At 55.9% G+C, this 27,541-nt stretch overlaps 1 protein-coding gene across 2 annotated transcripts; it reads right to left on the bottom strand.

The window, feature by feature from the left end:
• Window positions 1-21: 21 nt before the first annotated feature.
• Window positions 22-26,931, bottom strand: DHX30 (DExH-box helicase 30). 2 transcript variants are annotated; one of them, XM_054390046.1, is made up of 19 exons: window positions 26,901-26,931; window positions 17,559-17,689; window positions 15,446-15,556; window positions 14,239-14,594; window positions 13,076-13,202; window positions 12,249-12,398; window positions 11,263-11,415; window positions 9,658-10,479; window positions 8,228-8,306; window positions 7,799-7,903; window positions 6,479-6,654; window positions 4,977-5,183; window positions 4,314-4,395; window positions 3,651-3,844; window positions 3,408-3,567; window positions 2,997-3,154; window positions 1,900-2,003; window positions 1,663-1,802; window positions 22-286 (listed from the first exon to the last, which is right to left on the bottom strand). In XM_054390046.1, the coding sequence occupies exons 1-19, from the start codon at window positions 26,929-26,931 to the stop codon at window positions 51-53; spliced, it is 3,522 nt and encodes a 1,173-aa protein (XP_054246021.1). In that variant the 3' UTR covers window positions 22-50. The 2 variants fall into 2 exon arrangements, with proteins under 2 accessions (XP_054246021.1, XP_054246019.1); XM_054390044.1 differs by lacking the exon at window positions 26,901-26,931 and adding an exon at window positions 23,296-23,491.
• Between the last annotated feature and the right edge of the window lie 610 nt (window positions 26,932-27,541).

Genomic DNA, 27,541 nt, shown 5'->3' with positions numbered 1-27,541 from the left:
TATACAAATTACAAGTCCCCACAGAATCCTCCGGCTCCGGCTGCAGCAGCCTAAGCACCAAAGCTGCCAGGAGGCCCCTTGAGCAGATCCACCAGGATGTCCAGCAGCTGGCTGTGCTGGTGGTGCAGGTCCCCGGGGATGGCTGCCATCTCGTAGCACAGGCAGGTCTCCACCATCTTGGAGAGGGAGAGGCGGAAGTCGCGCAGCAGGCGGATGGTGTAGGAGTCCCCCTCCAGCACCAGCAGGTCGCTGTCCGTCAGGGACACCGTCGCTCGCCAGCCGTCGTCTTGGTGGGGAAGAAGAGAGCAGGTGGGAAGGGGGCAATGGCGGAAGGGTTGTGGTGGGGCAGGGCCCTTCACAAGTCATCAAGTTCTGACCTTCTGCATCGGCAGGGACACCTCCCACTAGCCCAGCTGTGGTGGTGTGAAACACACCTGCCTGCTCAAGGCCTCCGACAGCCTGGCCTGCAACACTGCCACGTTTGGAACCTGCACAAATTCTCTGGGCACAGGCATTGGATTGGGTGGGAAGGGACCTACCAAGGCCACCCAGACCAACCCCCTGTGGGCAGCAACTTGAGCAGGATGCTCAGAGCCCCAAATGACCTGTGATGGTTCCAGGCATGGGCATCTCCCACCTCTCTGGCAACCTAGGCCAGGCTCTCACCATCCTCAAACACTTCTCCCTTCTCTCCAGACTGAATCTTGCTGTTTTAACTCAAACCATCACTCCTTGTGCCACCACTACTCCCCCCAGTGAAGGTCCCTCTCCAGCTCCCCTGTAGCCCTCTCTGAAAGGTCACCAGAAGGTCTCCCTGGAGCCTTCTCCAGGCTGAACCCCGACTCTCTCAGCCTGGCCTCACAGCAGAGGGCTTCCAGCCCTCCCAGCACTGCTGTGGCCTCCTCTGGCCCTGCTCCCTGTCTGTGCTGAGGACTCCAGAGCAGGCCTCAGCACTGCAGGTGGGGTCTCAGTAGAACACAATAGAGGGGCAGAATCCCCTCCCTCCACCTGCTGCCCACATTGCTGGGCATCAGCTCAGGACATGAGCAGCTCTGGGCTGACAGATGGACACTTGGCTCAGCTGTGCTGCTCTCCTGGCCTTCTCCACCACTATTACCTGGGCCAGCACAGCTTCTCCCCATGCTCATTTTAACCCGGAGTAGAAGGACTCAGCTGGACAAAACAGGCCCCACAAAAGCCAGGCAGGACTCTGAGCCACCACACTGGGATCCTCCTGGTCTTCCACAGGAGGTGACCAACTGCAGCACCACCAAACCCATGGGCTGCAGGAACACAACCATGAGGAGAATTCTGGCTCCTCCCCACGCACCAGCTATGGCTGAAGCCCAACCCAACTCCTCATCTTCCAAGGAGAAGGCTCCAAGCACAATCCCTGCTTGGCTGGCCTGGGGCTCTGTCTCCTTGTCACCCTGTAGAGCTGCAGCCAAGAACATCTCCCATACCATCCCCTTTGTGGTCCCACTACAGCAGCACCTCATCCAAAGCAAGAGGCTTAAGAAGAAGGGCAGAGCTTATGGCCAAGGAAGGAGTGGAGCTGCTCATGGGAGACATGAGGGACAGCCACCCCGCATGCTGCAGCTGTCAGTGAGGTGCCTGGGCCCATGGTGGCAGCCACATGCTCACAGCTGCTGCAGCACTCACCTCGGATGTGGATGTCAGTGTCAGTCATGAGGAGCACGGCCAGGGGGTGGACCTGGGAGGAGTCCCGCACGAAGACTCCACCGTTGGACTTCACGGCCATGAAGTATGTCAGCCAGCGGCTGTAGAGCTTGGAGGCCTCCCTGCACAGGAGCAGACCTCCATCAGTCACGGGCAGGCAGGGTCCCCAGCGCAGCAGGAGCGGGGTCCCCGTGGTGCCAGGCCCCCGAGGTGACCTACCTGTTGATGGTGGACTTGTGGAGCAGGACGGTGCCAGCCTTTGTCCGATACGCGTAGCTGTTGGGTTTGAACTTCCCCTGACGTGTCACTTTGCCTTGTCTCACCTGAAGGGAGAGGAACACCTCAAACACCTGCTCAGCTACCAGCTACAGGCCACCAGGCCCAGCCTGGCTGTCCCCACAGCTGTCCGCCCTAGGAGTGTGCAGGGGCAGGAACATTCATGGATTCATGGAATGGGTTGGACTGGAAGGGACCATAGAGGTCATCTACTTTCAACCCCCTGCATGAACTCCTGCATGGTGGCAAAGTATATACAGGGGGGGCAGTGTCACCAAACACAAACAGGAGGAGAAAGAGGCCACCTCAAAAGCTTCCAGACCAAGCTACAAGAACCCAAGGACCTCCAGTGCTGGGGTCAGTTTTGGGCCCTCTCTGCAGGAAGGACACGGAGTGGCTGGAGCAGGTTCAGGGGAGCACAACAGAGCTGGTGAAGGGTCTGGAGAGCAGGGCTGGTGAGGAGCAGCTGAGGGACCTGGGGGTGTTCAGCCTGGAGAGAAAAGGAGGCTGAGGGGACACCTTCTGGCTCTCTGCAACTCCCTGCAAGGAGGCTGGAGGCATATGGGGGTTGGTCTCTTCCCCCAAGGAACAAGTGACAGGACAAGAGGAAGCAGCCTCAAGTTGCCCCAGGGGAGGTTTAGGTTGGACATAAGAAACAATTTCTGCCCCTTGAGGGTTCTCAAAGCCTGGCCCAGTCTGCCCAGGGCAGTGGCGGAATTCCCATCCCTGGAAGAGTTTCAAGGGGGAATTGTGGTGCTGAGGGCCATGGTTTGGTGGTGACCTAGCAGTGCTGGGCTCATGGCTGGCCTCCATGAGCTTGAAGATCTCTTCTAAACCATTCCATGATTCCATGACCTGCCCAGGCTGGGGTAGCCTCTCCTCAAGAGGGCTGCAGGGACAGGTGCAGCAGCAGGAGCAGCCAGTCTGCCCAGGAACACCCTCCCAGGAGACCATAGGTGTCTGTGGCACCTCAACAGCTCCCTGTGCTCCTTGCAGGAACCAGGCAGCCCAGGAGAGCGATGCCAGAGGTGAGCTGGTACCTGGATGAGGTTGGGGTAGAGCCCAGCCATGAGGACACCCTTGACAAGTTCCTCCTCTTCACTGTACTGGTTGCACACAGACGAGGGCATGGTGCAGTCAGATGGAGAGGACACCAGGAAGGCTTCATAGAGGTTCTCGGAGAACTGCTTGACAAGGCCTACAGGGAGGAGACAGCCCCAGGGCAAACAGTCACCTTCTCCTTCACCCCACCACCAGTCAATAACCTCAGCAGGGTGCCACCAGCTGTCCTTGGAGACTCAGCCTCGATGCCTGGACACGAGGTCTGTCCATTCTGTGGCTTCCACAGCACCCAGTGCCAAGGCTGGCCTCTGTGCCCAGCCACCCCAGTCCTGCACCATCTCCCTCCCCCTGTGCAGGGCCCAGCCAGGAGCAGCAGGTCTTTGACTCACCGTTGATGAATCGAAGGCTGGGGCCATACAGGTAGTAGTCCTGCAGGTAGTTGTCCCTGGCCCGACTGTCCCTGCGCCTCAGGACCTCCTCCCAGCCTGCCACCGCTCGGACGAAGGCCAGGTGGTCGCTGCCGCTCTCCCGACTCAGGACAGCCTTGGCCTTGGAGGTGGACACGACGGAGTCAACTGAGGGGCCACCCCCTCCCCACCTGCTGCCCACCTGTCCCCGGAGCTGCTCCTCACCTTGTCCACCTCAGCACGGTTCTGCAGGCTGCTGCTGAAGGGGTCTCGGGTGAGGCAGGAGACGATGACCAGCAGAGGGTGCAGGCAGCGGTAGATGGAGGCCAGCACGATGGCCTTGGCCAACCGAGGGTCGGTGGAGATCTGGGCAAGGCGCTTGCCCAAGGTGGTGAGGGCTTCCCGCTGGTCCAGCACTCCTGCAACAGACACACCCATGAGGGCTCCCCCGTCAGCTCCCACAGCATGGCCAAAACGCTGGCTGGTGGCTTCAGAGAGCTGCCAGGAGAACCCTTGGGAGATCCGGGGTGACCTCCAGAGAGGGACATGGGTAGGGGCCAGCAACAGGCACCCACAACCTGCCAGGTCCTAGGGACCTGAAGCCAAAGAGGAGGTTGTGACAGCCCCGTGATGAGACAAGCCATCTCCAGATGACAACTTCCCTTCTTCCTCTGTCACCTCCCCCTTGAAGTTCTCCCATTTCTTGAGGAAAGCAGAGCAGGAAATCAAACATCACCACAAGTGTGGTTTGGGAGGTCCCCATCAGCTGCTACCCCCACCGAGGGCCAGCCCTGCCCAGTGTGTCCCACTGGCTCCTCTGCTCACTCCCAGTTGCCATGGTCAGGCAGCAAACCTGTTCCCATCCCGGAGTGCATGGTGGTGACTCACCGATCTCCTGCAGCAGGATCACCGCCTCGTCCACAGCTTTGATGTCAGGGCTGTCCAGGGCCTTGGAGAGGAACTCAACTGCCTGCAGCAGGGCAGGGGAGGGAAGAGGGACAATGGGATTGGCTCCACAAGGGACTTTGGGAGACCCCTCGGGATCCCCATGCCCCATGCACACTTCCCTCTTGGTTCTCCTACAGGAGATGAGCTCAGCACTACCCATTCCCTTCTGGACATGGAGTCATGGAATAGTTTGGGTTGGAAGAGACCTTTAAGATCATGAAGTCCAATCATGAACCCAGCATTGCCAGGGCACCACCAAACCATGGCCCTCAGCACCACACCTCCATGGCTTTGAAAACCTTCCAGAGATGGGGGCTCCATCACTGCCCTGGGCAGTTTGGGCCAGGCCTGGGACAACCCTCAAGGAGCAGAAATGGTTCCTCATGTCCAACCTCAACCTCCCTGGAGCAACTTGTTGAGCCTCATGCCATTTGCCTTAGCCCAATCTAAGCCCCATTTGGCCATTCCCTACTCTGCACTTCTCCAGCAGGACCTGAACTGCTCCAACACCTGGGGCTTGTCCTGCCCGTGTCGGTGGGAGCAGCTGCAGGCAGGACACATCCTGCTGGCCCTGGCTCCTCCTGCAGCCCCTGCTGTGCTTACTGTTTTCTCTGGCATGTGGATCTTGGCCTGCACCACCAGGTTCTCCAGCGGGGTGCGAAGGATCTCTGGCACCTGGTAAGTTGGCATCTTGTCCAGGCGGCTGCGAGGGAACAGGTGGTAGGCAAAGCCTGACTGGCAGCGCCCGGCACGGCCTCGCCTCTGCACCACGTTTGACTTGGACACCCACACTGTCTCCAGGCAGGACACCTAGGAGGAGAAGGACTCTCACAGCTCTGTCCTCTTTGGCTGCTTTCCAACCAGCCCATGGACCTCCAAGATTCCCCACAACTGAGCAACCACGGAATGGGTTGGGGTGGAAGAGATCCCTAAGCTCATGGAGTCCAACCATGAGCCCAGCACTGCCAGGGCACCACCAAACCATGGCCCTCAGCACCACAATGCACTGCCTTGAAACCCCTCCAGGGATGGGAACTTCACCTCTGCCCTGGGCAGCCTGGGCCAGGCCTGCACAGCCCTCAAGGGGCAGAAATTGTTCTTCATGTCCAAACTAAACCTCCCCTGGGGCAACTTGAGGCCCTTTCCTCATGTCCTGTCACTTGTTCCTTGGGAGAAGAGACCAACCCCCATCTGGCTCCAGCTTCCTCTCAGGGAGTTGCAGACAGCCAGAAGGCCTTCCCCAGTGTCTTCTTCTCCAGACTCAACACCCCCAGGTCCCTCAGCTGCTCCTCATCAGTGCTGTTCTCCAGACACTTTATCAGCTTTGTTGCACCTCTCTGGACCTACTCCAGCCTCTCAATGTCCTTCCTGCAGGAAGGGGCATCCCACTGAAGGGCATGGGAGGCCTTTCCTGCTCTCCTGCACCTTGCAAGGCTGGTCTCCAGCAGGCAGCAGTGGGAAGGCCTGAGCTCCTCAGTGCGTGGATGACACCCTGATGCCATCTGCTGGACACCTGCCTTGGCTCCACATCATGGAGCTCCCTGGCAGCTCCTCACAGGGGAGTCTGGTCCCTGCTTTCCCAGCAGCAGTCTGGCAGCAGGATCTGCTCAGTGAGGTGAACTGGGCAAAGGCAAACAGGTTGGGTTGAAATTACAGCTGGCCCAAGGTGTGAGTTGTCACCTGGCCCTACAAGATGTACTTCAAAGGGAAGAGAAGGAGCAACAGTATGAGGAGACAGGGAATGACTTGGGTTGGAAGGAACCCTCAAAGGTCATCTAAACATGCTGAAGCCACAGGAGCTCTAGCAGAGAGGGGAAGGGGACAGGATTTGCCTTAAATCATGGAATTACAAAAGTACTTAGGTTGGAAAAGACCTTTAAGATCTTTCAGTCTAACACTATGGAGATGCCCAACTTTGGCCTTTTCAACAGCTGAAAGGGAGCTTGGTCAAGGTCAGCGCTCTCTGAATGATGAGCCAAACCCTGTCCCCAGAGAGGGACAGAGCAGCCCAAGGCCCAGATGGGACCACCACCCCATTCCTGTCACCTCAGATGTTGCTCTGCAGGGTGGCCCAAACGCACTTGGAGCAGAGGAAGCTTCCCTACCTTGGTCTTCAGGTCGTAGCGTTCCTCCTTGTGCGTGCCACTGTCCACCACGTGCACGATGTCGTTGATGGTGATGGAGGTCTCAGCGATGTTGGTGGCCAAGACAATCTTCCTGACGCCCGGTGGAGGCCTCTGGAAGATGTTTTGCTGGTCCATCATGGGGATGTTGGAGTGCACTAGAAAACAAACCCAGAGTCAGGCCCTGCCCTGCTGTGCTGCTCCCTGCTACCAGGCCAAGGTGGCAGAGAGCTCAGTCTCTTTGGACCACCACCACCACCTCGGGCTTCCAGAAACAGGGGACAGGGATGGGGACACTGCTTGTGAGTGTTGTCAGCCACGTTCTGCCAGCCAGACCCTAGGAAGGAGCTTCTACACCTCATGAGGGAAGACCTCACTGCAGTTCCTTTAACCTACGGCTCAACATCAGCAGGAGCTTGATCACCTCCAATCCCCAACAGCCTCGTGGCCCCCCCAGGGTGTCCCTGGTCCCACCATTCACGTCTGCAGCTCTCCCATTTCAATGGCCCAGGGAGCACAGGAACGGCTGTCCTATCACGGGCTGTCATCAACAAGGACCTGGAACTCCTCCCAGTGTGGTGGGGACTGGAAGAGGCCTCTGGAGATCATCCAGTCCAACCCCCTGCTAAAGCAGGGCACCCACAGCAGCTTCCCAGGATCACAATGGCCAAAGGGGTTTGGAAGCTGTCCAGAAAACATTCTGCAACCTCTCTGGGCAGCCTGTTCCAGGGCTCCACTCTCACACCAAACAAGTTTCTCCTCCTATTCAGGTGGAACCTCCTGGCTTCCAGTTTGTGCCCACTGCCCCTTGTCCTGTCCCTGGGCACCACTGACAAGAGTCTGGCCCCATCCTCTTGCCCCTCACCCTTTAGCTCTGGCTGAGCACTGTGAAGATCCTCTCTGGGGCTGCTCTTCTCCAGGCTCAGCAGCCCCAGGGCTCTCAGCCTTTCCTCCTCACAGATATGTTCCAGGCCCCTCAGCAGCTTCCCAGCCTCCCCTGGATTCTCTCCAGTAGTTCCCTGCCTCTCTTGAACTGGGGAGCCCAGAACTGGATTGAGGACTCCAGCTGCAGCCTCACCAGGGCAGAGCCAAGTGGAAGGAGAACCTCCCTTGACCTGCTGACCACACTGTTCTGCATGACCCCCGCCAGACACCATTGGCCTTCTCTGCCATGAGGGCACATTGCTGGCTCTTGGCAACCTGGGACTCCAAGTCCATCAGCACTGCCAGGTCCCTCTCCATCCCTTGGCCTCCCCCTTCCCTGCCCCCTGAGCAGAGCAGGCGTGGAGCTGCCCACCTCACCTGGCAGGACGAGGTACCGGCTGTTCTGAGAGCCCAGCATCTCCAGCAGGCGCTGCTGCACCCCCTTGATCTCCTGCCACCCAGGGAGGAAGCAGAGGATCCCTCCTGGAAGACAGCAAGGGTTAAGAATGAGCAGCCTTCACTCCCAACCAAAAGGGTTCTGTAATTCCATGGCCTGGAGATCCCGGAGCTCTTCCCAGCTGGAGACACAGAGATTTGGCTTCTTTAGCCCAAGAACAAGCAGGGTCTCAAGGTGTGGGGTGTTCTCCTAGCCCCAGATTCAGCTCCCCACACTGCTCCAGACCTCTCAGCCCAATAGGAATTCAAGGTGGCATCCCACAAGCCACCTCAGCATCACATTTTCTCTGCACGGTTCACTTTTTTTTCCCCCCTCTCCCAGCAAAAGGAAGAGGACAAGGCAGAACCTACCTGGTTCTCCATGGGCATCAATCTGGAGCACAAGGTCAGTGATCAGATCAAGATCAAGGACACATTCATCATCTGATTGCTGGGTAAGAGAGAACACATAGAGATGAATGACTTATCATCAAGCAGAGAGCAGAATGGCACTCAGCACCCCAAAGCACCTTCTGGAGAGGGACAATGCCCAGGAACCTCATGAGCTTGGGCTTGGCTCCACCTGGAACATGCTCTGGTCACAACTGCTGCCAGTTTCTTCTGCTGAGCACTGAAAAGTGAATCTCTTTCCTGCTCTCCAGACTTGGAAGCCAACTGAGATGTGTCTGACTCCATCAAACAAGTACCGAACGTTTATATGACATTTGTAGAGATAAAAGTGAACCACTCGCACCAAAGACTTCAAAACCTCCAGGCACAGCCCAGCAGTTTGGGATCTCTTGGTACCTCTTCAGGCCTGCTTAAAAAGTGTCCATCAAAACTCCTGCCACAAGGAGACAGCCCTGGAGGCAGTGGGACACCCCCAGCCTGTCTGCTGAGGAGACAACCAGAGGTGGTTGATAGACCAGATGGCTGCTCAGCCACAGGCTGGAGAAAGGGGCTGAGAGCTTCTAGTCACAGAATCATTGACTGGTTTGGGTGGGAAGGGACCTGCAAAGCTCCTCCAGTCCAACCCCCTGCAGTCAGCAGGAGCACCTGCAACTAGAGCAGGTTGCTCAGAGCCCCAAACAATCCAACCTGCAACAGTTCCAGGCATGGGGCATCTCCCACCTCTGTGGCCAACCTAGGTCAGGCTCTCACCACCCTCAGCATCAAACACCTCTTCCCTTCTCTCCAGTCTGAGTCTCCCTTTTTCAGTTCAAGCCATCACCCCTTGCTCAAGGTCTGTCCCCATCATCTAGGGCAGCTTCCAGTCTAGAAAATACCTAGAGGAGTCCCTGCCAACCTCAAAGGTTTGGAGGTTCAGGTTGGATATGGAGGTTTAGGTTGGACATGAGGAAGAATTTCTGTCCCTTGAGGGTTGTCCAGGCCTGGCCCAGGCTGCCCAGTGTGGAGTCCCCATCCCTAGAGGGGTTTTCAAGCTGTGGAGATGTAGTGCTGAGGGCCATGATTTGGTGGTGACCTGGCAGTGCTGGATTTATGGTTGGACTCCACGAGCTTAAAGGTCTCTTCCAACCCAACCCATTCTATGATTCCATGATTGTGACTTCAGGACCCATGATTTAAGGAAGCCCACCCACAGGAAGAGCACCCAGCTAGAGGATATCTTTCAGAGTAACAGTGAAGACTCATTATTGACTTGACCTCAAGAGGGTTGACCTGGAATGAAAGCTAAGCAAACCCTGCCCACCAAGCACAGGGAAGAGGGATGAGCTCCTGCTGTACACCAGAAGGCAGCTCCTCATCCAAGGGGAAGAGCTTCACCATCACAACACACCCACCTTGATCTCATAGTGCCGGTGTCGGTGCCGGCCCAGCTTGGCCAGGATCTCCTCCAGGTAATACTCCTTCACTGGGTACATGAAGCCTGGCACCTTGACCACAGGGCAATCCCCAAAGTAATGGGAGAAACGTTGGTTGTCTCCTGTGGCGCTCATCAGGACCAGGCGCAGGTCAGGGTTGAGCTTCTGGATGCCCTTCAGCAGGATGAGCAGGAAATCCGTGTTGACGTCCCGCTCGTGGACCTCATCCACCACCACGTGGCTGACACCCTCCAGGCTGGGGTTGCCCTGCAGCTTCCTCAGCAGGATGCCCACGGTGCAGAAGAGCAGAGCTCCTCCCCGGGCAGGTGGTTTGCTCTCCAGTCGCACCTGGTAGCCAACGTTCTTTCTCATGTTGGGCCCTAGCTCCTGTGCCACACGCTGGGCAACGGAGATGGCGCTGATCCTGCGCGGCTGGGTGATGACCACGTTGCAGCGGGCACCACGGCCCTCCAGGATGTAGTGTTCCAGCAGCAGCTGAGGGATCCTGGTGGTCTTCCCACAGCCTGTGTCTCCTGCTATCACCACCACAGGGTTCTGCTCAATGGCTGACAGGATGGTGTCCTTGTGAGGATCTACTGGGAGCGGGTGGCTCTCCTGCCAGGAGGATCCTCTCCTCTTCCAGAGGGCCAGGAGGTTCTGGCTAAGGCGCACTTCTTCTGCCTCCAGCATGGGGATGTAGGTCTTCCCTGTGATGGCATCACTGATGGCACCAGACTCCTTGCTCAGGTTCATCATGTCGTCAGCAATCCGGGGCCGGGCTTCCCTGATGTCCACCGGATACTGCGAGAGAGGTGGAGGCAGTTGGGAGGGACAAGAAGGTCAGCACCAGAATGAGAGGGACTGAAAGTGGTCACAAGTGGTGACCCAGGGCCCAGCACTGGGACCACTTCTCTTTAAGGTCTTCATCAATGACCTGGTCGAGGGGACTGACAACCTCAAGCTGTGCCAAGGGAGGTTTGGGTTGAGACCCTCCCTGAACCTGCTGGCTACACTCTTCTTCATGTCCCCCAAGACCATTGGCATTCCTGGCTATAAGGGCATGTTGCTGGCTCCCAGGCACCTTTTTGTCCCCCAGCACTCTCAAGTCTTTCTCCTTGGAGCAGCTTCCCAACAACCATCCTGGTGCAGGAGGTTGTTCCTCCCCAGGGACAGGACCCTCCACTTGCCCTAGTTGAACTTCATGACGTTCCTATCCCTCAACTCTCCAGTTTGGCCAGGTCTCACTGGATGGCAGCACAGCCTGAGGGGGTGTCAGCCCATCGTCCCAGTTCTGTACCATCAGCAAACTGGCTGAAGCTCCCCAACAACCCTTCACCCAGGTCACTGATGAGATGTTGGACATCTAACTCCTGCTTCAGCTGGGAATGTTCCCAAGGAACCCAAACCAAAGCTGCCCCTCACCACATCCCAAAGGCCACATTGTGCAGACAAACATCAGAGATTGATTCAGAGCAGCCCCACCACCCAGGAAGGGTCCTCCCTTCTCCAGAAACTGGACATGAAGCTTTCAGTCCACGTGCAGTTCCTGCCAAAGGAGGCCTACAGATCTGAGCCAAGCCTCACATGGTTCAGGTAGTTCTCGATCTTGCGCAGGGTGGCCTCGGGGACCTTGATGTGGCAGGGCTTCCGCTGGTTCTCCCCGAGCTCCCGCAGCGAGGTCATGTTGTACATGGCGTGGCTCAGGGGGTTGTTGTTCTTGTCCACCAAGCCCAGGCTCTGCAAAAGACAAAGCAAAAACCAGGCAGACCTGACTAAGGCGCAGGAGGTGTCGGTACAGAGAGCAGGTGGGTCAGGGAGCTGGGGAGGCACGGGTTGGAAGAGACCTCTAAGCTCATGGAGTCCAACCATGAACTCAGCACTGCCAGGGCACCACCAAACCATGGCCCTCAGCGCTACTTCTCAATGGCTTTGAAATCCTTCCAGGGATGGGGACTCCACCACTGTCCTGGGCAGCCTGGGTCAGGCCTGGACAACCTTCAAGGGCAACAAATTTTTCCTCAAGTCCAAAATAAACCTCCCCAGGGCAACTTGAGGCCATTTCCTCTTGTCCTGTCACTTGCTCCTTGGGAGAACAGACCAACCCCCACGTGGCTCCAATCTTCTTTCAAGGAGCTAGAGAGAGACAGGTCTCCCCCTCAGCCTCCTTTTCTCAAGGCTCAACAGCCCCAGCCCTTGGTCTTGCAGAACCTCATCCCACTACCCTCATCCACTGATCCAGCCTGGCCAGATCACTCTGTAGATCCCTCCAGACCCTCCAGCAGATCCACATTCCCACCCATCTTGGTGTCATCTTCAAACTAAGGGAGTCTCAATCCCCTCACCCAGATTACAGCTAAATATTAAGGAGAACTGGCCCCAGTGCTGAACCCTGGGGACACCACCGGTGAGCAGTCCCCAGCTGGAGTTAACTCCATTCCCCACCACTCTGTGGACCCAGCCAGTGAAGCCTCCACTCAACCCAGCTGGGGAGTAGCCAGACTGCACGAGTGAGGTGTGAGGATCATCTGCTCTGGTCAGAGCTGGGTGCAGGAGCCAGGAGCACCACTCACCTTCAGCTTCTGGCAGGCCAGAGCTGCTGCTTTGTTCTCTGCCTCCACCTTGCGCCGGCCCTTGGCGGCGAAGGTCATGGGGCAGGGCCAGCGCAGTGTCAGCTTGCAGATCTTGGTCTTGGTGCCCACCGTGCGGAACTGCATGTACTCCTGGAAGAGAGGGACAGCACCAGCATGGCTGGTGGCAACAGCCCAGGATGCTGGCAGCAGCCCTGGCAGGTGCTTTCCAACACACCCCCAGGGCTTTTACCACAGCTTGAATTGATGTGGGGGTGTTTTGGTGCTAGAAAAGGTTTAACGCCCTGAATTCATCTCCTCCAGCTCACAAGGTGCTGGCCAAGGAGCACTGAGAGCTGCGTGGAGAATGTCACTGAGGACCTACAGCCAGGAGGACATCTACTCTTTGATGAGCACACGAGGCCTGGGAGGCTGGTGGGTGACAGACACCAAGAGGAGGAGCACCAGGTACTGACAAGAATGGAGGTGCAGAGTGATTCCACCAGCACAGAAAGGAGAGGCTGCTCCCAGCAACACCAGTTTGGCTTTGTGGCAGATCAGCGAGGAAGTGCAGACCTGGCACCTCCAATAATGACCTTCATTAGCCACCACCATGGCCCTGCCTTCCAGGAGCAACATTCCTTACACTTCCACTAAGATACTTCCTCAACTCTCACCACAAAGTCTTCTCCTTTCTCCTCAGGCTGGTTTCTCTAGTCCTGGTTTTATCTCCCCTTCTCACACCAAGTTCTCAGGTGCCCCCACCAGAAACATTATTCCAGTTGGAGTCGTTGAGCTTCATCCCTGGCAGGGTTCAGGAAGCACCTTACCTTGACCGTGGAGGAGGAGGTTGCGATTTGAATCACTTGGGCCAGGAGGTTTTTGGGAAGAGGGAACTGTGTCAGGGCACGGATGGCAGTGTTGTCATCAGTCATCTCAATGGAGCTCCCTCCTCGGCTGAAGAGAAGATAGGAACATGTTGAGCTCCCACAACCAGGACGAGGTCCAAATATCCACCCTGTGCTCAGACCCACCTCACCTCAGGTCTCCTAGCAAGGCCTGACACTCAGCAGTTACAGGCAGAGATGGTATTGGTCACCTCAAAAATCAACTTGTACCTTGCTGCTAACATCTGTCAGTCACAGAAGCATGTGCCAGCCCCACAAAGCCACCTCCTGCAGAGCAATCCAACCTCTGCCCTACAGACCAGACGGCATCAGCAGCTCTGAACAGAGTAAAACACTGGAATGATTTCTGGATACAAAGAATGTCCCTAAAACCAACCACCACCATCAGCTGCTCCTTGTGCATCTCACTGCTGGTGACCACTGACAAACCAAAGAGTTGGGCTCATCTTGTGCAGCAGAGTCATGGAAGGGGTTGGGTTGGAAGAGAACCTTTAAGATCATGGAGTCCAACCATGAACCCAGTCAGGTCACCACCAAACCATGGCCCTCAGCACCACATCTCAACAGCCTCCAGACCCCTCCAAGGATGGGGTACTCCACCACTGCCCTGGGCAGGCTGGGCCAAATCTGGACAGCCCTCAAGGGACAGAAATTGTTCCTCATGTCCAACCTAAACCTTCTATGGGGTAACTTATGGCTGTTTCCTCTCTCTTGTCCTGTCACTTGTTCCTTGGGAGAAGAGACCAACACCCAGCTGGCTCCAAACGCCTTTCAGGGAGTTGCAGAGAGCCAGAAGGTCTCCCCTCAGCCTCCTTTTCTCCAGGCTGAATCTTCCCCAGGTTTCTCAGCTGCTCCTCACCAGCTGTGCTCTCCAGACCCTTCAGCAGCTTTGCTGTCCTTCTCTGGACCCTCTCCAGCCCCTTAATGTCCTCCTTGAAGAGAGGGGCCCAAAACTGGCTGCACCAGCGCCCAGCATGCCCAGTATTCAGTGCCTGGCCCATCTACAGGCCACACCACAAGGTGGAAAGGTACTGCTGAGCCCTGAGGAGCTGCAGAGGTGCAGCAGCCAGCAGGACCACACCTACCTCACGTCTCTGCCCGGGGTTCGAGCGTCCTGGTGGGCCATGGGGAGATAATCAGACACGTCGATAGCTTCCTCTTCCAGCTCCCCTTCCTCCAGCTCCCCCTCCTCCAGCTCCCCTTCCTCCAGCTCTTCTCTCCTCATGGCTTTGGGCATCCTGCCCTGCTCCATGGGCTGGATGGAGTCGTCAGGCTCCATGCGGCGCCAGCAGGTGGAGAGGTCGGCCAAGGAGGGGCCGGACTTGGAGCGCCACTTGGCCTCAGAGCACCAGCGCTCGTCGGGGCAGCCCAGCTGCTCGGCCAGCAGCCGGTACTTGGCGGCGTCGAACAGCTCGTTCCGGGGGCCCAGCAAACCCCAGCCCTGCAGGAGAGACAGCCTGAGACAGGGCGGAGGGGGAGCCCCGTGTGGACTCCCCCCAAGGGAGACACCCAGAAGTCACCCTCCAGATCCCATGGAGAAAGAGAGGGAGACAGACAGACAGAGAGAGAGAAGAGATGTTGAGGAGCGGAACCTTCTCCTGCTGCTGCTCTTCAAGAAAAGGACTCTGCTCACCAGCCCCACTGCTCAGAGCCATGGGGTGGGTTAGGGTGAAAGAGACCCTTGGGATCATGGGAGTCCAACCATGAATACAGCACTTGCAGGGCACCACCAAACCATGGCGCTCAGCACCACATCTCCACGACTTGGAAAGCCCTACAGGGACGAGGACTCCACCACTGCCCTGGGCAGCTTGGCCAGGCTCTCACCACCCTCACTATCAAACCTCTCTTCCTTCTCTCCAGTCTGAATCTCCCTCTGAGTTCAAACTATCTCCCCTTATCCTGTCACAACAGGCCCTGCTCTAAAGTCTGTCCCCAGCTTTTTGCTCAGCCCCTTGAAGCACTGAAAGGCCACCAGAAGATCTCCCTGGAGCCTTCTCTTCTCCAGGCTGAACAACCCTAACTCTCCCAGCCTGGCCTCACAGCAGAGGGCTTCCAGCTAAGAAGCTGACCAAGGTCTAAGACATAAAGAACGAGCACCAGGACCCAGAGTTTTGAGTTGATGGCTGAAGCAACCCTGACAGCTCAAGGCTTCACCTTATACCCCTGATCAACAGACAAGAAAATGAGAAAGAGGCAGAGAGAGATCAAAGTCAGGTGTCAGCACCCACATGGACAAGGTCTCCACTCTCAAGGTCTTGTTCCTCAAGCCAAGATGGAGCAGAAGCTCACCTTGAAGAGCTGACATGCTGCAGCTGCTGCTTGCCTCTCAGCATCAATCTTCTTGGTCCCATAACCTTCCACCTCCACATTTTTAGGCCACTTTATGTGCAGGGTGACTTTCTGGAAAGCAAAGCAAAGCAGGGCAATGAGTCAGGACACAGCAAGCTGGAGGACCTCCAGCAGCAGCACACCTGCTTCAAATACCTCTGAGCTCTAGGCAAAGAGGGCTACAGCTGACAATCCCAAAGCAACCAGGGTTTGGTCCCTTCCTGGGAAGCTCCATTCCCACAACACTGACAGAAAAGCTTGAGAAAGGGACCTGATGTGCCCACAGCCACCATCAGCAAACTGGTTGAGGATCCCCAACATCCCTTCATGGAGATGCTGAAAAAGACTGGACCCAGTCCTGACCCCTGGGGAACACCACAAGCTCCAGCACCTTCAACCAGACCCCACCCTCCTGCTCACAACCCTAAGTAACTGGGAATTACTTCAGAGAAACAAGAGAACTGAACCCAAAAAACACCAACCAAAGAGTTCCTGGAGAGAATGAGGGGTGGATGACTCCCAGACCAACAGGAACTGTGTGTGGGGACAGAAAGTGAGGTGACAAACTGAAGAAGGCCTCTTGGAAGCGAGCAAGGTTTTGCTGTGGGCACCAGGGAATCTGGTGAGACAATGTTCCTCCTCAGCAGGCCTGGGCCTTGTCATGCAGAGCCCCTGGGCAAACACACAGCAGCTTTCTCCAGCCATGGGAGTTCATCTGAGGCCAGCCAGGGGAAGTCAGAAGCCTTCTCTCCTGCCTTCCAGGTGGGGATTTCCTAGCAGACCCAACTGCTACCTTTCATCTCTGCTGCAGAGAGGAGTCCTCAGGCACTTCCCTCCACTTTGAGGAGCTCTGAGGAGCTCTACTGCAGCATCTGCAGGGCCAGCAAAACAAGCTCTTGACTTGGAACAGTTGTGGAAATGGCAGGGTTCAGCTCCCACTGGTCTTTACCTCTGCAGGTTCTTCAGCTACCCCCTTTCTACTGGGAGAAGAGGAGCTCTGGTGGGACTGGCACTGCTCAGCAGCTTGTGTTGGTCAACACAAGCTAAAAGCCAGGTTAATGCTCAGTTACAGCTCCCTCCACCTCCTGCCCACACTGCTGGGGACCAGCCCAGGAAAGGGCTGGCAGCTCTCAGTGCCACCTCATCTCCAGCTTGTCACCCCCCAGCACTCCAAGTCCTTCTCCACAGAGCTGCTCTCCAGCCCTTCACCCCCAGCCTGGATTTGTGCTTGGGGTGGCCCTGACCCAGGGGCAGGACCCTGCACTTGACCTCGTTGAACTTCAGGAGGTTCACATGGTTCCACTTCTCCAGCCTGCCCAAGTGCCTCAGGACAGATCCTGTCCCTCAGGTGTGTCACCTGCAGCACTCAACTTGGTGCCATCCCCAATGTGCTGAAGGTGCCTCAATCTCCCTGCCCACGTCACTGATGGAGATGTTAACCAGCACGGGCCCCTGAGGGTTACCACTTGTCAGCCATCACCACCTGGGCACTGAGCCACTGACCACCCCCCTCTGGCTGTGACCATCCAATTCCTTATCCACTGAACAGTCCACACATCACATTCAGCCCTCTCCAATTTAAAGGCCTAGATCCAAGTCTAGGATCCAAGTCCAGGCTCCCAATCCAGGCCTCTCCCACCCCACAAGAGTTCACATCACTTGGCAGGCCATCTGCTTGCTGTTCCTCTGCTCCACCTCACATAAAGCAGTCTGCCCTCCAGCAGACAGGAGGTCCCCTCTGTGGCACACAGATTCCTTCCTGGTTGCCATTCATCATGTCAGGCTTGGGCAGCTGTTCTGCTCAACCCAGCACTAAAACCTTGGCCCACCAAGGCCTAACTCTGGTGCTGCAGAGCCACAGCCAGGCAAGGGCTGGTGTCTCCTGCTGGGAAAGGATCTGCCACACCTTCAACTCCCTGCAGGGTCTGCCCGTACCTTCAAGCCCTGCAGGATCTAACCAAAGCGAGTGAAAAGGAAGAGAAAGAGGCAAAATCAGGACTATTGTTGGTCTGAAAGTCCACCCCCCAGCTGTGAGGTGGTGCCCCTGGCTCCCAGCCCACCCCAGCAGGATCACCTTTTTCCTGGGCCCGTTGGTGTGGATGTAGACCAGCTTGTCCCGCGCATGGGAGATGCCCAGGGCTCGGCCGATCACGCTGTTGAGCAGGTTCTTGGGCTGGGGAAATTCCTTCAGCAGGTCTCTGGAATCTGAAGAGAAACAAAAGAAGAGCTGAAGGTGCTGTGCTTCATGTGCAGTCCTGCTCAGGACCTGTTCCGACAGCGCTGTGCCAAGGCCCTGCCAGCAGCAACCTCCCTGAGGTGAGGAGAGCAAGCAGGGCTAGGAAGTGCTTCACCCACAACATCTCCAGGCATCAAAGTCTCCAGAGCTCCAAACACGACACTGAAAAACCACCATGGCCAAGAGTTGTGTCCCACACACCCTCAAACCCAGATTCTTCGTATCCCCCTCTCTTAGAAGTATGAAAATCCTCCAGAGACCACGAGTGGCCTAAGTGCAGAAGTGAGGAACACCAGCAGCTGAGGGGTGAGGCCAACGGCATGAAGTACAACCAGCCCAAGGGCCAGGTCCTGCCTTTGGGTCACGATAACCTCATGAAGGTTCCAAGCTGGGAGCAGAGGCACTGAAAACTGCCCAGCAGAAAAGGACCAGGGCGGGTTGGGTGACAGTGGCTGGAGATGAGCCAGCATGTGCCCAGGTGGCCAAGAAGGCCACCAGCACCCTGGCTTGGATCAGCAATGGTGTGGCCAGCAGGATCAGGGCAGGAATTGTCCCCTGGAGTGGGCACTGGTGAGGCCACATCTCCAATCCTGGGGTCAGTTTTGGGTCCCTCGCTCCAAGAAGGATATTAAGGGACTGGAGTGGGTCCAGAGAAGGGCAACAAAGCTGATGAAGGGTCTGGAGAACAGGGCTGGTGAGGAGCAGCTGAGGGACCTGGGGGTGTTGAGCCTGGAGAAAAGGAAGCTGAGGAGAGACCCTCTGGCTTTCTGCAAATCCCTGAAATGAGGTTGGAGCCAGGTGGGGGTTGGTCTCTTCTCCAAAGGAACAAGTCACAGGACAAGAGGAAAGGGCCTCTACTTGTCCCAGGGGAGGTTTATTATGGACATGAGGAACAATTTCTTGCCCTTGAGGGTTGTGCAGGCCTGGCCCAGGCTGCCCAGGGCAGTGGTAGAGTCCCCATGCCTGGAGGGGTTTCAAAGCTGTGGAGATGTGGTGCTGAGGGCCAAGGTTTGGTGGTGCCCTGGCAGTGCTGAGCTCATGGTTGGACTCCATAATCCTAAGTCTCCTCCAGCCAAAACCATTTTGTTGTTCCCTAGTTCCATGAAGCCCTTGGACAGTTCCAAAGGATCATGCAGGAAATGCTCCCATTCACAAACCCTTTGTCCATTCACGGTCTTCTCCCACTGGCCAAGAGGACAGGGCCCTGGTCTCAGCCTCACAAAGAAGGCCAAGCCTACCACCTCTGATGAAGCAGTGCATGTGGTGCCCCTGCCCCCTCATACAGCCACCACCACTATGTTCAGACCCTGAGCTGTGCAAGAAAGCTGGAGAAGTGACCAAGCCCTTGGCACTCCAAGGTTCTGCCCCATTCTGTGTGGCTGGGACCACAGCACGAAGAGCAGCCCCAAACACCACTCCCCAGTTAGGGTTAAATTCACTGAAGAGATGAGAATTTGAACCCTTCCAGCCCCAGCTTGGGGTTATTTGGCCTTGAGCTGCTTCCTCCTTCAAAACCAACCCAAGAGATGATGTGGTGAGGCATGGGGAAGAAGAACATTCTTCTCAAATGCTCCCCAAAAGTGACATTACCTCATAACAGAGCTAAATTCTCCCATCCTGAGGTGACCCCTCAGCCAAGACTAAATATTTCATCCATCATTTCAGCCAAGAAGAGGGTCTCCAAAAAGCCCAGCTCTGGCTTGCAGAGCAAGACACAGCGTGCTCCTCACCCTGACAATGCCACGTTCAGCAGTGCCAGCTGAGGTGGTACCAGCAGTGACTCCAAGGCTTGCTAGATCACTCTCATTATCTGGAGGAACAATTAGGGGGATCCCTACTCTTTTCTTGAGCAGAGGAGCTGAAGGGATTCTCATCTTGCATGAAATTGGGCCTCACTCACAGTTTTTAAGGAAAAAAAAATCCAAAATCAGGTAAATGCCCTGGTAGGATGTTTCCTTCCCTGCCAGACTGGACTTCTTGGCATCTTCCTCCGAAGAGGGTCTTGGTTCTGCCACCACCAAGGGTGGGTATTTGAGTAGGAATCATCCTTGTGGTAGCCACAGCTCTGTAGAAGCCAGGAGTCCACCCAACACCCCCACAAGCAACCAGAGCTGATTTTCACTCTCCTCTTCAAGTCAAACCCACGTGTCATGTCCAAACCACAGCTCCAAGATCCCCAGGGAATATTAAAAGCCAGTCTTGGAGAGCAGACAACTCTGGGTGGGGTTATCAAAGAGGTTAATTAACTCAGTTCAGCTCCTCAAAGCCAGCAAGTGCTCAAGCTTGACTTGTTTGTGAAAGTCCAAGAGGAATGGGAGCAAGACTGAGAGGAAAAAACAAACTCAAACCAACCAACTTCCAGCTGCAGCAGCCAAACCTTCTGCTAACTCCAAATAATCCCAGGAGACACTGTCAGGAACAAGAAGACAGCCACCAAGCAGCCTGTTGTCTTCTTCAGGAAAGACAGAGATCCACTTCAACAGCTTCTCTCTCCCCTGGAGAAGCACCAAATGAGCAGGGAGGACAAACTATCCACTACAACCCTCCTCCAGATACAAGCCCTTGCAGGAATCAATTCAAGCAGGTGAAAAAAGCTCCCAACACATCAGAAACCCCCCAGGAAGAAGCAAGCCCCATGGCTCCCTCATATCCAGTTCAAAAGGAATTGGCTGGGACGGGTCTTACCAGGCAGAAAAAGAGAAGGTTCCACATGGCAGCTTGGTTTGGAGTACACCAAAACAGTGTCACTTTTGGGGTTGTTTTTAAGCCACCATCCTGACCAAGGCTCCCCTCAAGCACACACAGCAAAAAAAACCCACAGACAGGTCTTGGCTAAACAGCCACAACCTTAAAAACGAGCCAAACTGACAAGACCTCTTCAGAAGCAAGAGGAGGAAGACGACCAAAGGCCAACCACCACCCTGGAGACACAGCCCTGATCACCCTGCTCCAGCCTGGCCCTGCTCTGCACCAGCCTACACAGCACCAGTCCAGCCTCAGTTCTTCTGGGACACTGGGAGACAGCAAATTGATTAATCAGAGAAAGAGCCTGCTTGAGATCAACAGAGAGGTCAAGAGCAACGACTGAGGAGAGCCACAGACCTAACTGAGCAGGCAGAGAATCCCTGAATCCCAGTGTAGTGGGTGGGAAACAACCTCTGGAGATCATCCAGTCCAAACCCCCTGCTAAAGCAGGGCACCCACAGCAGCTTGCCCAGGATCACAATGGCCAGGGGGGTTTGGAATCTCTCCAGAAGCATTCCACAAACTCTGGGCAGCCTGCTCCAGGGCTCCAGCACCCCCACATCAAACAAGTTTCTCCTCATCTTCAGATGGAACCTCCTGGGTTCCAGTTTGTACCCCTTGCCCCATTTCCTGTCCCTGGGCACCACTCTTGCCCCTCACCCTTCAGTTCTTGCTGAGCACTGTGAAGATCCCTTCTCAAGCTGCTCCTCTCCAGGCTCAGCAGCCCCAGGGCTCTCAGCCTTTCCACCTCACAGAGATGTCCCAGGCCCCTCAGCGGCTTCCCAGCCTCCCCTGGACTCTCTCCAGTAGTTCCCTGTCTCTCTTGAACTAGGAATCCCAGAACTGGACACTGGACCCAGTCCTCCAGCTGTGGCCTTACTAGGGCAGGGTGAAGGTGGGGGAAGCAACAAGCAATCAGCTTCACAGGTTCTGCTCCAAAATGCCACCCTCTATGCCAAGGAGCCACCCCCCCAGCCATCAGTCCCAATACACCACTACCATCTTCTGAGCTGGCCTCAGATCAGTGGATTTCTCCTCACTTGGATCCAAGGCCAATAACAAAAGCAGTCAAACAAGGAGCTCTAATAAGACATCAACAAGTTGGAGGCTTAGAACTCAGCCTCCTAAATAGTTTTCTAAGTAACTTTTATGATCGCTGCGTGTTGAAGCAGAGCTGCACAGCTCGGGCCAACTTCCCACAAGACCCTGAGGACTTTTTACTTGCTCAGCTGAAAAGATCCTTCCACTATCTCCAAACTCTTGCCAGAAGGACCTTTCCTTGGTCAATCTACCATGTGAACTGCAAGACGAGTGAACCAAAAGCCTGAAGATTAAAGTATTCAAGAATTCTCTGAAACCACATGGGGGAAAAAGTGCTGATGAAAACTACAAAAGAGGGAAGAAAAAAAACTCCAGCATTGGTTTCCTCCATTTCTGAGGCAACACCTGAGGCAGCTCATTAACCATTAATTAGTTTGGGCTGGTTTAGCATTTTCTTTAGCTGTTAATTTGCTCTGTTGAACGAGTGCAACAATTAAAAACTCGGAGTTATAAGAGAAAGCCCAGCAGAGCTTCTGACAGGAAAATGGAAACAGGAGAGCCAGAGAATCCAGGAACTACAGAGAAAAAATAATAAAGAGAACATAATAAAGGAGGGAGGAAGTGTAGAACACAAGACAAGGTGGGGGAAATAAGTTTTTATGTAATAATAACCCAAATTTCCCAAGTGGAAGATTGCAGCCTAAGAAATAAAACTGAAACCAAAGCAGTTGTAGGCTGAAGGACCAACATCCACCAGAGACACCAGCTTTTTTCCAGAGCCACTGGGCAGATTCCAGGCCACATCCCAGGACTTCTGCTCACACGAGCTGCCTGCCCATCGATCAGCCTTTCCCTCGGCTCAGGCCAGCTGCTGGGAGGCCCGAAGGAAGCCCTTTGTAACGGGGAGGAGGTGGATAATGCGATGCTCCCAACCTCCGGCAGCCAGCTCCAGCTCTGACCTAACGGAACCTGCCGGCACTGCCGCTTTTCCTGGCGGATGCTCGCTGGGCGTGCTCGCTCCGTCAGGATTTTTAGCCAAAGATGTATCTGGGATTTTTTTTTTCCCCGGCTCTGGCATCAGGGCCCACGGCGATCAAGGGTTTTTCAGTCCAGGAGCAGCTCTGCCCGACTCCGAAGCGGCGACCTTGAGCCGAAGGGCTCCGCACCGCTTTCCCCGGAGCATCCCAACGCTGCCCGCCAACAAAGAGCCCCGCACAGCCCCGCAGCGCCGGAGACTGCCACAAAGGCCTCGACCCCCGCTGGCTGCCGGAGATGCCGGAGTCTCGCCGGCAGCCCCCGGTCCGTTACCTGCGGCGGCAGCGGCGCAGCCCTGAGTGCAGACCCCGCCGCAGCTCGCCGGCTCCTCTCCCTTGCCGCGCATCCCGCCGCAGGAGCCCTCTTCCCCGGGGCACGCTCGCTTAGGGCCGAGGCGTTCTCTCTCCTGCGACGGCGGCGGTACGGTTGGTCCCCTGCAGCCGGCGGGGATGGAGCGGGCGGCCCGATGCGGCCTGGCCTGGCTCGGCCCGGCCCAGCCGCCCGAAGCGAGAAGAGGCCGGCGGGAGGCACGGCCCGGCTGCGGGCGCTGGGGGCGGGACGAGCGTTACGCTCACGCTCCCTCCTCCTCCTCCTCCTCCTTCTCCCAGCACTGGGGCTCGCTCCTCCCTTCCGCTGCGCGCGGGGCCGGCGCGGGGTCGCTTCCCCGGCCGCTCGCACCGGGCAGGGGGGGAGCTCCGCCGCCGGTTCCTCCCCCTGCTCTGCCCCGCCTCATACCCCCTCCTCCCCGGCTCACCCTTCCCCATGGCGGCTTCCTGCTCCTCGGCGCCCTGCTCCTCCTCCTGCTTCCTCCCCTCGGGACTGTGCGCCGCGGGCAGGCGGCTGCAGAGCCCCCGAGTGCCCGGAGCCGCCCGGTAGCAGCGGCAGAGGCGCAGAGGCCCCGCCGAGCCGCAGGCCGCAGCCGCCTGCAGCAGCAGTCCCAGCGCCGCCATCTTGAGGTTACCCGCAGCCGCCTGCAGGCAGGGCCGGGAGCTGTGGGGGGACGGGAGCCGTCACCGCGCGGCTCCCCCTGGCGGCGTGGAGGGCCCAGAGCAGGCAACCCGTAAGCTGTCACCCATGGCCGGGGTGCTCCCCGGGCTGCGTCTGTTCCTCCAGGCCACAAACAACGAAAGGGAAGGAGAAGGGAAAGGAGAAAGAAATGAACCTGGTTTCACATCCCTGCCAGAGCACAGAGTCACAGAATGGGCTTGGTTGGACCACCAAGTCCAACCGTTCTCTTAACTCCACCATGGCTAAACCGTGTCCCTAGGGCAGCACCACATCTCTGCAGCTCTGAAACCCCTCCAGGGATGGGGGTTCAACCACCTCCCTGGGCAGCCTGGGCCAGGCTTTGAGAACCCTTCCAGTGAAGAAGTTTCTTCTAATGTCCAACCTAAACTTAGCCTTGGGGCAACTTGAGGCCCTTTCCTCTTGTCCTGGGAGAAAAGACCAACCCCCATCTGGCTCCAACCTCCTTGCAGGAACTTGCAGAGAGCCTCCTGAGCCTCCAGGCTCAGCAGCCCTAGGTCCCTCAGCTGCTCCTCACCAGCCCTGTTCTCCAGACCCTTCACCAGCTTTGTTGTCCTTCTCTGGACCCACTCCAGCCCCTCAATGTCCTTCTTGGAGTGAGGGACCCAAAACTGACCCCAGGATTGGAGATGTGGCCTCACCAGTGCCCAGTCTAAGGGGACAATCCTTGCCCTCCTTCTGCTGGCCACACCATTGCTGATCCAAGAAAGGATGCTAATGGCTTTCTTGACCACTTGGGCACACATTGGCTCATCTCCAGCCACCATCTATCCACACCCCCAAGTCTCTCTCTGCTGGGCAGCACACTGGGGAAGAGAACAGGAGAAGCTTCTTGGGGAGGTGGAGGACTCTGAGAGCCCACTGAAGCCTTAAAACGCCACAAACCCTTTTTTCTTCCTCAAAAGAAAAATAGAAAATCAACTCTGCTTGTATCACCAAGCTCCACCAGCCCTGCCTGGAGCTCCCTGTCCTCCAGACATGAGCACATCACACAAACACCACAGCAAGCCAAGGTGTGTCCTCAGACACCAACGATGCATCATGCAAAGTGAACACCAGAGGTCATCTCAGAGGGGTTTGGGATGTTTTGTGAGTGTCACAAATTCCCCCAGAACAGGGAGTCTTCACACACACAAAGAAAGGTCAGCACAAAGGGATGAGGTGTTTGCTCCAAGATCCAAGCAACCTGGTCATCCTCCAAACACAACCCATGGCTCTGTCCCACAAACAGGGCTTTAATGTCACAACCATCACTGAATTGCTCTAATTAGGAGTAAATCCCACACCAGCAATTTTGGCTCTGACCCCAACATCTGCTCTTGGTGTCACTCCTGACATGTTTCTTGCAGCCCTGAACTTCTGCCCTGGGACCTGAACGCTGGTTGTGGTTTCTTGTTTTCAGCTCACACACTGCTCACCTGCACCCCAACACACACCCATGGTGGGTGGGACATTGACTGGAATTGCTAAGGCTGGAAGAGTCCTTTAAGATCATCCAGTCCAACCACTAACCCAACACTGCTAAGTCCACTGCTAAACCACGCAGCACCACATCTACATGGCTTGGAAAGCCCTCCAGGGATGGGGACTTCAGCACTGCCTTCATGGGGTTTTGTGCTGAGGGGCCTGCAGCATCTCTGTGAGGAGGAAAGGCTGAGAGCCCTGGGGCTGCTGAGCCTGGCAAGAGAATCTGAGAGGGGATCTGATCAATGCTCAGCAAGAGCTAAATGGTGGGGGGCAAGAGGATGGGGCCAGACTCTTCATGGTGGTGCCCAGTGACAGGACAAAGGGCAATGGGCACAAACTAGAACCCAGGAGGTTCCAGCTGCATATGAAGTGAAACTTCTTTGGTGAAGATGCTGGAGCCCTGGAGCAGACTGCCCAGTGAGGTTGTGTTCTCCTCCTCTGGAGAGCTTCCAAACCCCCCTGGCCATTGTGATCCTGGGCAAGCTGCTGTGGGTGCCCTGCTTTAGCAGGGGGCTGGACTGGATGATCTCCAGAGGTCCCTTCCAACTCCAACAAGCTGCAGTTCTGGGCTCATGTGTTATGTCAAACACCATGTTACTCAATGAGGACTTTGTGTGTAATCCCAAAATGTGCATGGATGGTTGGTTAAGAACCATGATGGTGAAAAGGAGGAGCCTGGGAGGGAGGCAGTTGGGAAGGTAATTTTTGAATTAGAGCAATCTTCAATAAACCACCAAGGGGTTCATAGAATCATGGAGTGCTTGTGGGGGAAGCTCTGGAGCCATCAACACAGGAAGGACATGGACCTGCTAGAGAGGGTCCAGAGGAGGCCACAGAGATGATCAGAGGGCTGGAGCAACTCTCCTATGGCACAGGCTGAAAGAATTGTGGTTGTTCAGCTTGGAGAAGAGAATGCTCTTAGAGCTGCATTTCAGTAACTGAAGGGGTCCTACAGGAAGGCTGGGGAGGGACTGTTTAGAAGGGCCTGTGGGGTTAGCATGAGGGGCAATGGTTTGAAACTGGAGCAGGGGAAATTTAGGTTGGACATTAGGAGAAGTTCTTCACAATGAAGGTGGTGAAACACTGGAACAGGCTTCCCAGGCATGTGGCTGGGGCTTCATCCCTGGAGATATTAATGATCAGACTCAGTGTGGCCCTGGGCAGCCTGATCTACATGGAGGTGTCCCTGCTGACTTAAGCAGGGTTGGGCAAGATGAGCTTCGAAGGTCCCTTCCAACCCAATGCAGTCTGTGAATCTGTAACTGAAAGAGTTTGGAGAGGCAAGCACAAAGAAGGAGGACATGGACTTGTTGAGAGCTACCTGAAGTGTGTAGACAGCAAGGGGAAAGCACTGAGTGAGGAAGAAGATGGAGGTTTGGTTAGGAGGGTGAAATGAAAAGGGGGTAGAGAAGCCCCTGCTTGAAGCTAACCAGCAAGCAAGTCCTCACTGTCATCTCCTGCATTAACAGCAGAGCTCTTATCCCCTTCCAGCCTCTCTCCTTCCCCTGGAACACTCTCTGGTACTTGCTGTGATCAAGTTCACTCACAACATTCAACTCCTGTGCTTCAACAACTAGGACAGAAGTTCCATGGGTGACCACAACCACCTCACTTTGACTCAAAGCCCAAGCTGTGCACACTGGGCTCCTCTCAGAAATAAAGTCTTCAGTCCTCAAATTCCTTTTCTGCCCCCACTCCATCAAGAAGGACTTCTGAGAAAGACACTGGTAGGACAAAGTCCTCATTTAGCCAGCAGAGAGGAGGACAAAATCGTTTCTCACCAATTCATTTTCTTCATGAGCCTGACAGAGTCTAAAATCTCTGAGCAAAGAAAGGAATGGAATTAAGTTTGTCTCAGGTCCTTACCTTTGAGGGAGTTGAGTGAGAACATCTCCATCTCCCAGGGAAAAGGGTGGATTCCTGGGAAAACAAGAAAGAGCAAAGAGAAACAGGAGGTTAGGACAGATCCTTCCGTTGAGGTGCTTCAAGTGCTGAACACTCAAAGTTTTTTTAGCACAGGACAAAGCTGAGGGTGCTCAACAAACCTCATAGTATCATGGAATTATATCAAACTGTTTGGGTGGAAAGGGACCTTCAAAGCTCCTCCAGTCCAACCCCCTGCAGTCAGCAGGGACATCCCCAACTAGAGCAGGTTGCTCAGAGCCTCAAACAGCCCAACTTGGAATGATTCCAGGCATGGGGCATCTCCCACCTCTTTAGGCAGCTTGGGCCAGGTTCTCACCACCCTGTGTCAAACATTTCTTCCTTCTCGAGGCTGAATCTCCCTCTTTTAGTTCAAACCATCTCCCCTTGTCCTGTCACAACAGACCGAGCTCAAAAATCTGTCCCTAGTTTTCTGATCAGCCCCTTGAAGCACTGCAAGGCCACCAGAAGGTGTCCCTGGAGCCTTCTCCAGGCTGAACCCCAACTCTCTCAGCCTGGCCTCACAGCAAAGGGCTTCCAGCCCTCCCAGCATTGCTGTGGCCTCCTCTGGCCCTACTCCAGTA

This window comes from Indicator indicator, chromosome 20, assembly GCF_027791375.1.
Source record: "Indicator indicator isolate 239-I01 chromosome 20, UM_Iind_1.1, whole genome shotgun sequence".
In the NCBI taxonomy this organism is placed as follows: Eukaryota; Metazoa; Chordata; class Aves; order Piciformes; family Indicatoridae; genus Indicator; species Indicator indicator.
Note: the sequence above shows the minus strand (reverse complement) of the source record. Positions and strands in the feature narration are given on the sequence as shown.